The sequence below is a fragment of the Tachysurus vachellii genome, chromosome 18 (assembly GCF_030014155.1).
Source record: "Tachysurus vachellii isolate PV-2020 chromosome 18, HZAU_Pvac_v1, whole genome shotgun sequence".
Classification (NCBI taxonomy): domain Eukaryota; kingdom Metazoa; phylum Chordata; class Actinopteri; order Siluriformes; family Bagridae; genus Tachysurus; species Tachysurus vachellii.
The window spans coordinates 4,869,822-4,881,587 of NC_083477.1; the positions used below are offsets into that span (position 1 = coordinate 4,869,822).

At 36.5% G+C, this 11,766-nt stretch overlaps 1 protein-coding gene across 3 annotated transcripts in view; it reads right to left on the reverse strand.

The window, feature by feature from the left end:
* Positions 1 to 255: 255 nt before the first annotated feature.
* mpp3a (MAGUK p55 scaffold protein 3a) overlaps positions 256 to 11,766 on the reverse strand; it is a 31,222-nt gene continuing 19,711 nt past the window's right edge. For 2 of the 3 annotated variants that reach the window (XM_060892001.1, XM_060892000.1), the window contains 6 exons: positions 6,516 to 6,677; positions 6,188 to 6,268; positions 5,897 to 5,990; positions 3,960 to 4,068; positions 2,994 to 3,119; positions 256 to 1,900 (listed from right to left, as the gene is read on the reverse strand). In XM_060892001.1, coding sequence (XP_060747984.1) covers positions 1,721 to 1,900; positions 2,994 to 3,119; positions 3,960 to 4,068; positions 5,897 to 5,990; positions 6,188 to 6,268; positions 6,516 to 6,677 — 752 coding nt within the window. In that variant the 3' untranslated portion in view covers positions 256 to 1,720. Of the gene's footprint in view, positions 1,901 to 2,993; positions 3,120 to 3,959; positions 4,069 to 5,896; positions 5,991 to 6,187; positions 6,269 to 6,515; positions 6,678 to 7,211; positions 7,278 to 11,766 lie in introns of all 3 variants that reach the window. The other variant, XM_060891999.1, reaches the window with a different exon arrangement.

An 11,766-nucleotide genomic window follows, 5' to 3' on the forward strand; every position in this document is an offset into this window, starting at 1 on the left:
TATATAAAATTGTGTAAAATAAATCACACAACAAGCTAATTTAAGCTCATTTCAAACATTTTTGTAAGAAGTGTCTTCGGCCATCTTGAAAACATTTTCTCATCCAGTGTAGACACAACACTACGATACATATTGACGTAAATAAGTGCTTAAAGACGTGAAGGATTTCATCAGAGACTGATGCATGTACACGATTTTTATAAAGTTAGTTTATTAGCTGAGTTTAACATCAGAGAGTTTTAAACCGAGGGATCATGAACCTGTAAAATGTTTTATTGCATTCAAACCCGACTCAGATGCTACTGTAGCGTTTTTTGATCAAACAAATCCAAATCCTTATGTTCAGAAACATCAACTTCACCACATCCAGGGTTCAACATGTGTTTAATATGCAGCAGGAAACCCAAAGGCTCATGCGTTAAAATACCTCCACATTCGTTTATCTGTATAATTCCGGTTACTCGGATAGTTGGTCTTCGTTTTAAAACGACGGCTGATGAAGGTGAAATTACATTTTAGATTTCAATGTCACAAATACACTTTACAATGTACAACAGAATGCAAAGGTTTGCATCCCCTGTGGTTCCTAGGTGGAGAAATTCAACGCTTTTACGTGAAATTACAGAATATTACTATTATATCACATTCAGTTTTCCGTTTCATTTGTCCACTATTAATATTTTAACATACACGGTTTGACCACTTGAAACCTAACACGCATTTTATGCATGTTTTATACTGTGGGTGCGCAAACTTTTGCACTCTACCGCGAGCTGACGGTTATCCTTAACTTTTTTGTCACATCATATTAAGATGGATCTACAATGCGCATTAATAACACCTATCGTATCACTAAATTGTGTGTTGAATGCATTTCATTAAAATCGCAAAAAATAGCGTCCCCCCACACACACACACCCCACACCACACCTACGTTGGGGGATGTGCAGCATGAAATATGTTTTGACACAGTGCATGATTTTTAAAATAAAATACCAAAAGTGGTTAATAGAATAATTTCATGATCGTTTAAATAAATGATATGAAAAAACAAGCAGCCATGGTGCATATCGTCGCTGTCGGGCGGAAACCTCGTATGTCCAAATTTGGTCAATTTCATATTTTTTCCCATATCGATGCTATTGGTCAGTCTCCACATGGGTCTGTTATTTTTACAAGTTATTAACCAATCTAAAGTCTTGAAAATAGCTTAAGAGCAAATCTCATAACTCCATTGGACACTTCAACTGTCCACCTCTTCCTCAGTCCGCGGCATATTTCTCCTCAAGAAGAGTCGCAACGAATCAACACGTCTTCTGAGGTAAATGTCTTCAAAACACTGGGCTCAAAGAAAAAAAAATCTTGACCCCCGCTAGTTCTGGTGCTCGTCTGAGGACAGGAATTTAGCACAAGACAATCCACTGCAACGCGAACTAAACCCTGTACACTGCAGATAAGGTACGGCGTTTTTTTAATTTCCTGAAAAATAACGGTTTTGGAGATACGAGGATTCCGCCTGACAGCGACAATATGTATAATCCATATCGTCCATACTGTGTGTGCATATTAGAAGGTTTTAGATTATGGATTATCCCTTTTGTTCCTCTTCTCCAGGACGAGTCTTCTCTTATCCGTCTCCAGTCCTCGGTTCCGTTTTTCACTGAAGGACTAAAGTCTAGAATCCGACCATGTTGTCCTGCTTTGGGATGCTGGAAGGTGTTTAGTTCCTAACCCAGCTGACTGGTACCCAGAAGGTCTCCCTCTCCAGACGCTCAAGGAGGACGCGCAGTTCTGAACAGGCGCTCGCTGTGTCCTCCTTAATCAGGAGGTGATCCACCAGATGGCCGTACTCTTGCTCGATCTGCTGCACTGACTGTCGCATCTCCTGCAGATCCTCCTCCTGAAATGAAGAGATTACGGTCAACTAGCTTGGGAAATAATAAAATGATAACGTGATCCATTGTTATTGATCGATTCAGTTTTTAAACACATTAGAACACAGTTCTAACGCTGTGCTCGAATCTGATTGGCTAGAAAGCATCGATTCTTTTTCTACAGCATCAGCTCTATGCAGAGTGACTTACATTTTTATTTCAGTTTATACACCTGAGTAATTGAGGGTTAAGGGCCTTGCTCAGGGGCCCAGCAGTGGCAACTTGGTGGACCTGGGATTCAAACCCATGAACTTCCGATCAGTAACCGAACACCTTAACCACTGCGCTACCACACTCAATAACACTCAATAACACTCAATCAGTCACCTGACTGGCTGATTGGTTAACTGCTGAAATCCGCATTTGTACAGTTATTCCTAATAAAGTGGCCAAAAAAAAAAAGAAAGGGGGTTGTAAAGTTTTAAATAAAGAATTCACTCTTAATATTTTTAATATTGCCGGTCTTCATTTTTTTTAACGGACAATCAGCTCTTATGAATTGAAATCCTTTTATTATTTATTTATTTATTTATTTATTCATTCATTTTCTACTTCTTATCCGAACTACCTCGGGTCACGGGGAGCCTGTGCCTATCTCAGGCGTCATTGGGCATCAAGGCAGGATACACCCTGGACGGAGTGCCAACCCATCGCAGGGCACACACACTCTCATTCACTCACGCAATCACACACTACGGACAATTTTCCAGAGATGCCAATCAACCTACCATGCATGTCTTTGAACCGGGGGAGGAAACCGGAGTACCCGGAGGAAACCCCCGAGGCACGGGGAGAACATGCAAACTCCACACACACAAGGCGGAGGCGGGAATCGAACACCGACCCTGGAGGTGTGAGGCGAACGTGCTAACCACTAAGCCACAGTGCTTCCCTATTTATTTGTTTATTTATTTATTTATTTATTTACATACAATTCATTAAGATCTGGGTGAAGACCTTTTGTGTGTGCTTCATGTGTTGGTGCTTTAATGCTTCAGATCGTTATATCCAGCTACAGGAACTGAGCTGAAGGAAGGAAACCGAGGACCCTAGACTCACCGTGATTCTCCCGTGTTCTCCTGCTGCTGGAGAAGAAGCACTGCGACGTCTACGACTCTCGGGGATCCGCGGTTTCACAAAGATGACGTAAGGCTTAAACTCGGAGGTCCTCAGCGTGTGTAACGCCTGCAGCAGCAAGAAAAATATTATTAAAATAAAGTCAATCTAATTTGTGTAGCAACTTTTACAGCAGACACTTCCATGCTAATCCAGACTCCTTTAATTAAAGATCACTGAAGTAAAATATAAACAAACGTTTGTCCGAGATCTGATTACGGTGGACATATACAGGACGAGGAATAATGAGTAGCTATAATAATCATTTTTTTTAATTATCCTGCGTGAAAGAGCCAAAGGCTTTGTGATGTTTCTGCTGTCGATCTGCTCAAACTGTTTGAACATGTCTGGCTGCTGCAGGAGGCAAACAATCACTTTCTAATCATCAGTTCAAACACAATTATTTTTAAACGGTTCTATTTGACACTTGGTTATATTAATGTTTAGACTTTTTTCCCTTTTTTCGGCTGAAAACGTTCAGCTCTCGTTGCTAATAAATGTACTAGCGCTTTAACGTGCACGTCTAAAGCGATCGATACATCGACTGAATTTATTTCACATTTAAAACATTGACTGAAAGCAAAGAGTCTTTCCAGAAGGAGATGAGACGAGAGCAACTGTGTAAAGATGACTAATATGAAGGGAAGTAGGCGGGGCTTCTAGACATAACCGTTCATTAGGAAGCAGCTGTCAATCACCCCAGACAACTTGGTTAGTGTGTTTGTGATAAACTTATTTCTCTGTATGTTTCTATTGGATGCATACATCCCGTATGCTTGATCAGTAAAGTATCTATCTATCTATCTATCTATCTATCTATCTATCTATCTATCTATCTATCTATCTATTTAGATCATTGCACTTTTCTGGGTTTTCTGATTTCAGCTCAGTGTTAAATCTCCAGCGCACCTCAGGCTGCACGTCCACCAGACACATCTTGTTCTTGGCTTGGACAGAGCGGATGGCCTCTATACTGGTGCCATACTGGTTGTCCTTATACTCTCCGTACTCGATAAACCTACACAGCAGGAGGAGAAAGAATTAAGGTGTTAATGCATTAAAGAAACAGGTTGTAAAGATTTTAGAGCCCTCTGCTGTCTGAGAAGTGAATCGCTATTGCAAAGCAATCAATTGAAACACTGTGTGTGTGTGTGTGTGTGTGTGTGTGTATTTGTGTGTGTGTGTGTGTTTGTGTGTGTGTGTGTTTGTGTGTGTTTGTGTTTGTGTGTGTGTTTGTATGTTTGTGTGTGTTTGTGTGTGTGTTTGTGTGTGTGTTTGTGTGTGTGTGTTTGTGTGTGTTTGTGTGTGTGTGTTTGTGTGTGTGTGTGTGTGTTTGTGTGTGTGTGTGTTTGTGTGTGTTTGTGTGTGTGTGTTTGTGTGTGTGTGTTTGTGTGTGTGTTTGTGTGTGTTTGTGTGTGTGTTTGTGTGTGTGTTTGTTTGTGTGTATGTGTTTGTGTGTGTGTGTGTGTGTTTGTGTGTGTTTGTGTGTGTGTGTTTGTGTGTGTGTTTGCGTGTGTGTGTTTGTGTGTGTGTGTGTGTGTTTGTGTGTGTGTGTGTTTGTGTGTGTTTGTGTGTGTGTGTGTGTGTTTGTGTGTGTGTGTGTGTTTGTGTGTGTGTGTGTGTGTTTGTGTGTGTGTTTGTGTGTGTGTTTGTGTGTGTGTGTGTGTTTGTGTGTGTGTGTGTGTGTTTGTGTGTGTGTGTGTGTGTGTGTGTGTGTGTGTGTTTGTGTGTGTGTGTGTGTGTGTGTGTGTGTGTGTTTGTGTGTGTGTGTGTGTGTTTGTGTGTGTGTGTGTGTGTGTGTGTGTGTGTGTGTGTGTGTGTGTGTTTGTGTGTGTGTGTGTGTGTGTGTGTGTGTGTGTGTGTGTGTGTGTGTGTTTGTGTGTGTGTGTGTGTGTGTGTGTGTGTGTGTGTGTGTGTGTGTGTGTGTGTGTGTGTGTGTGTGTGTGCATTGTGAGTTGCATTTTAAACAACAGGGCCAAAGCTGAACAGATAAACAATAGGGTGGGGAAAAATACAAACAGAAGGTAGAATGGAGAAAATAAAAGACAGATCACAGACCAAGTGCATAGCAAATTTTTCAAATCTTAATTCCTAATAGATTTTTTTCTGATGTATTATAGAAAGTATTGTATATCTTAGTTACAGGTCAGCTTTTAAATGTTACAACCATATCAGTAACACACAATATTAACTTTCTAATCATTTTAATCTCTATTCAGTCACATGCTTCAGCTTGTGGAACACACTGTTTTCCTTACCAATAGAAAATCAAGTCTGAGTCTTACAGAGCCTCAGACAGGCTCACGGAGTCTCACAGAGGGTCAGATATTCTCACGGGGGCTCACAGAGGTTCACAGGAGTCTTAAAGTGGCTCATTGAGTCTCACAGAGTATCACCAAGTCTCATAAGGTCACTAAATCTCACAAAGTCTCAGATAGTCTCACAGAGGCTCACAGTCTCAGAGAGTCTCACAAAGGCTCACAGTCTCAGAGAGTCTCATAGAGGCTCACAGTCTCAAATAGTCTCACAGAGGTTCCCAACGTTTCACAGAGGTTCACAGAGTCCCACGGAGGTTTACAGCACCTCAGATAATAACAATCTCTCAGAGGCTCGCAAAGTCTAACAGAGTCTCATAAATGCTCACAGAGTCTGAAAGTCTTACAGAGTATCACAGTCTTACAGGCTCACAGAGTCTCATAAAGTCTCACAGAGATTCACAGAATCTTACAGAGGTTTACAGAGTCTCAGATAATCTCTCAGAGTCTCACAGAGTCTCACAAAGTCTCAGAATCAACAGAATCTCTCAGAGTCTCACAGAGTCACACACAGTGCACCATTACACTCACTTGTTGTTCTGAGCATCAGCTTCGAAGGCCTGCTTGGAGACAAAGTGATACTCAACCCCTTCCTTCTCGTGGCTCTTCCTCGGCCGCGTCGTGTCTTTAGGAGATTTAGAAAAGAGCAAAACTATTACAGACAATTCCACTTAACACCTCCAAATCTCTTCATATTATAAAGTCCATTCATATTGTGTGTGTTTGTGTGAGAGTAGGGAGAGAGATAGTGTGTGTGTGTTAGAGAGAGAGAGATGATGATGATGATGATGATGATGATGATGATGACGTGTAGGAACTCACGTGGTACAGCCACAGCATAGCGATGAGGGTTTTCTGCTATAACTTTCTGCTTCAGCTCATTAATTCGTGCTCCAAGAGACCCTGCAAGCACAAACACACCAACACTGCAGACCACATTCAACTTTGTCCACATGGAGACATAAGGAGGAGGTCAGTGCTAAACAAATAAGGAGCAGAACATCTCAGTGAGAGTTCACAAAGTACAACTACACCTCGTATTTATTCTCTACTTATAATAACTGAGCGTCTGTATTAGGAATTTTAGTGTCTGTAGCTGATGTTTTAATCATTCTGATGAAGCACTGAATTGGTTTGAAGCTCGTCTTACCGATGAGCACTACGAGCCGAGGTCTCTCGTTGGGCCGCTGTTGGTATCGTGTTACTTCCTCGTAAGTGAGCAGCTCGGGCTCGGTGGGGTCGGACACGTTGGCCTCCCCTGACGAACTCCGCCGGTCCTTACGGCTCAGACGGAAACTCCTTCGCAGACCAGCTGAGGTAAGGTCAAAGGGTCAGAGAAAAGTTACAGAACAATTTCAGATATGAACTTCAAATATCAAATGTTCTTTCATGCAACTTCCTGTTTACATGAAATATATTTACATTTACGGCAGACCCCCTTATCCAGAGTGACGTACATTTATCTCTTTTATACAGCTGAGCAATCGTGGGTTAAGGGCCTTGCTCAGGGGGCCCAGCAGTGGCAGCTTGGTGGACATGGGATTAGAATTCCTGACCTTTCGATTGGTAATCCAGCATCTTAACCACTAAGCTACCACTGCCCCTATATACATATATACATATATACTATTATATAAATATTATTAAATTATTATAGATATATTTCATCACATAATTGACTTTTCTACTAATTAATCCATCGATTTCTGTGGAAATCTTCTATACATACATGTAAACAATAGCACATTAGAGTGGAAGCTGACAGTCCTGCGGGTTACTAGTTAGCACTGAGTAAAGTATTAAACAAGTGTGTTGTGTTTAAAGGGTTAACCTGGTATAAAAGTACCTGTATAAAAGTCCCAGGAAAACACCTGGCCACAGGACGGCACCATCGCTTTACACTTCGAAGAGACTATAACGTGTATTAGACCACTAAACACTTGCGCACAGGACACTCTCTGCCCTGAACTGACCACCAACCCTGAGTCAGGTCTCAGTGTCTTACCTCAACTTTCACTGCTCACCAAATACATGGAAGCAGTTACCCTGATGTTCTGTTCACGTCAAAATTCAGGCTTTATTTATTATTTTGTAAACAGTATTCTTTTAATAAAGGCATTATATAATCAACAATTTATTTTAATTTAGACCAACATATCCAACTTTATTTTAGAGGTATTATTATTATAGTTTAGAGGTACATAATTATTATTTAGCTTATAATGTAAATGATTCATTTATTAATTATTTTGAACTGAATCAAACTATTAAATGTCCAGATATATAATTTAATTTATTTATATATATAATATAATTTATTTGTTTGTTTGTTTGTTTGTTTGTTTGTTTGTTTGTTTGTTTGTTTTAATGAACCATTAAGTACTTTTTCCTTTACATCTCGGTAAAAAATAAAATCGTTTTCAAAATCATATTTAAATTACAGACGTAAAGTGAAATGTGTTCATGTGAAAAAAGAATAGAAATTCTTTGAGATGAATTTAATACACATAAAAAAATGAAATAAAACTAATTTACTTATTCACTTATTTTTGTATGATTCGATCCTTTCATCGATAGATCTTTTCTTTTTTCTTTTCTACTTTTACACTAATCTTATTTTATTTCATTGTACTCTTATTTTACTTCAATTTGAAGAAAAATCAACAACTTAATCTTAAAATATTATTCCACATTCATCAGGATCTAAATTTTTATTTTGAACAAAAAAAAAAAGCATGATTTTTGGTTCAAATGTGTTAGATGTATGTGATAGATCTTGCTTTCAGCTCATCAGTATGTTATTTGTAGGTTCATTAAAGAAGAGTGAGCTGTATTAAAAACAATACAGTTATAAGTACGTTTATTAGGACCATGAACATTTCGCCTCTGGAACTCAAACATGAAATGAATCCTAGAGGAATTAAACAATTTTTAAATAATATTTATTTAAATATTTAATATTTATATCATCAGCATTTAAGCATCTTTAAGCATTTAAGCATTTTTAAAATTCAGGCTTTATTTATTATTTTGTAAACAGTATTTTTTTTAATAAAGGCATTATATAATCAACAATTTATTTTAGTTTAGACCAACATATCCAACTTTATTTTAGAGGTATATTATTATTATTTTTATTATTATTATTATTATTATTATTATTATTATTATTATTATTATTATTATTATTATTATTATCGCTATTATTATTATTATTATTATTATTATTATTATTATTATTATTATTATTATTAATAATTATATTCTTATAGTTTAGAGGTACATAATTATTATTTAGCTTATAATGTAAATGATTCATTTATTAATTATTTTGAACTGAATCAAACTATTAAATGTCCAGATATATCTTGAGGAACCATGTTAAATAAAAAAATAAAAATAAATAATAATAATAATAATAATAATAATAATAATAATAATAATAATAATAATAATAATAAAAGTAACTTTTGTTTGTTTGAAATTCAGTTTATGATTTCAGAATTAAAACAACAACAACAAAAAAACCTTACATCTGTTTCACAGATTCTTAGAGTATGGTTTAATAATCAGAGGTCCATGTGCTGAGTTAACTATATGTTCAGGTTAAGGTGATGAACACTAGTTATGACATCACAAGCCGAGACATTAAAATCCCACAGGTTAAACAGAACAGTACAATATTGTACTGACCTATTCTGGCCAGTAGGTGGCACTGTTGTTAGTATAAAGGACAGTATACATTTACAGCACTTATCCAGGGCAATACAACTGAGCAATTGAGGGTTAAGGGCCTTGCTCAGGGGCCCAGCAGTGGCAGCTTGGTGGACGTAGGAATCAAACTCACAATTATCCAATTTGTAGCCCAACACCTTAACCACTAGGCTTCCACATCCCACTAGGCTACTAGTATAATAATAATAATAATAATAATAATAATAATAATAATAATAATAATAATAATAATAATAATAATAATAATAATAATGTAACTCTTCTGCCAAATTTAAAAGTTTGAAAACTGATGACTGAAATTAAACAACTTTAATCAATAAAATGTAGGTTTGTGTCATAATTATATTAATACACTTTTGTTATTTAGAGTTATGTTGTCATTTGTACGTGTGTCATAGACTCAGGGGGCCAGAAAACTCATCCCTTCCAACACTAGCAACACCCCTGGTTGTGTTTAGAGTACAATAAGTGTGGAGATCTTCCTGGGTTTGATATTAGACCATCATCCTATCATAGCTTTATTTTCTGTATTGTTTTCAAATTTAAAAAGTCATGAACAGAACATCAAGGTGAACCAGATTTCTTTTTGTACTTAATCACAAATCAGCTTGTTTAGTCTTTTCTCTGGGTGTCTGTAACCCTGACCTCAGGTCAGCTGTAAAGGGCAGAGTGTATCAGCGCTTGAACACTTTAGAGCAGTGAGTGAACAAGCAGCCAGTCGTGCAAGGTGGTTGATTACAGGCCAGCAGCTTGGGCAGTGAGAGGGAGGGCAAAGGGTAAAAGTCATGAGCCAAGGCAAAGAGAGGCAGGAGGATGGAGAGAGGATAGGAAAGGATTCGGAAGAGGAGAGGGAGAAGAGCTTAAGGCCTCAATCAGCTGTGTTTCTTGACTGAAAACCATCAAAAACATGTTCCTGTAATTTATCACTAGTCTAAAAAGTCAGGCTCTTCACCGATAACACATATTTAACCTTTTTATGCATAAGATAAACACTTACAGACAGTCAAAATACAAAAAAATAAAATCTGTTTCTTAAATAAATTATACAAGTAATTATAAGTTATTATTATTATTATTATTATTATTATTATTATTATTATTATTATTATTATTATTATTATTATCAATTATGATTATTATTGATAATAATAATAACAATAATGATAATAAGATTATTATCATTATTGTTATTATTATTATTATTATTATTATTATTATTATTATTATTATTATTATTATTATTATTATTATTATTGCTATTTTAAAATCCAGTTATTTTTTGATAACAATAAAATATATTTCCTATATTTCTGGACAACAATGTTAAATATTTCTAACCCTAATATTAAAACAATTTTATAAACACCTGAGAATATTGAGAATATTTTAGTGTTATTATTTAAATATATATTTTGTACTCATATTTTTGTATATATTTTTGTATATAACTGATCGTTTAAAAAAAAGTGCAATTTAAATTCATATTTTTAAAAAATCTAAATAATAATTAATGCATGTAATTAAATAAATAGGCTTCTGCACTAGAGGGCATGAGCATGTATGAGCTTTGACAGCGTGGTTCCTCTCAGACGTCTGCTTATGAAGGTGACCTTTGGACAGTAGATTTAACATTAAGGGCATTTAACATCTCGTGTGGATTTGTTTTTCTTGATCTCTATATTTTTACACTATTTATATACAAAAGATAAAAAAATGTTTGTGGGTTTGAAGCTTTGAAATTCAGTATTTTTCAATTCAGTTTTAAATCCAACTGTATTATATAATGATTATATAAATCCGTTGTATACCTTTACTTTGACTGTATATCTTTAGATTTGGTATATCTTTACATATCTTGGCTTGAAAATGTCTTTATACTACAACATGTACTATTAAGACCTCTTTCTTTCTTTCTTTTATCCTGCTACAGCTGTACTCATTGTTGCTACATGATCCAATAGAGTAAAATTTCTAGCTCATGTCCTACAGAAACCATTCATTCCCATGTATACTGTATACAAGCTGTATAGGGGAATGACAATAAAAAACAAAACAGCTTCAAATATTCGAATCGGACACTGATACAGGTAAATATTCATGACAGGTTGGTGTGATGCAAACTGGTGTAAAATGGAGCTACTCTTAATCACTATGAAATGGATTCTTTATTAAATAACAGCGTGTCCCATAGTGTTCAAAAATTGTTGATGTTTTTTTAGATGAAGTTTTAGAAGCAGGATGAAATCGTGTCTAAGATGATGATTTTTTTCTTATCTGTAGACTTGCAATACAGTAGTGAGGGAAAAAACGAAAACTGTTCACACTTCTCCTTTCACCTCTTGGTGTGTCAGGCTCATGTTAGAAAGCACATTAACACCCTGTATGTAATGAAGGTCTAATATGACAGATGTTAAGAATGTGACAATGCCTTATGAATGTGACAGTGCCTCTCTCACTCTCTCTTTCTCTCTCTCTCTCTCTCTCTCTCTCTCTCTCTCTCTCTCTCCCTCTCTCTCTCTCTCCCTCTCACACTCTTACACATACTCTCTCACTCTCTCTATCTCACATGCTCTCTCTCTCTCTGTCTCTCTCTCTCTCGCTCTGTCTCTCTCTCTCTATCTCTATCTCTCTCTCTCTCTCTCTCTCTCTCTCATTCTCTCTCTCTC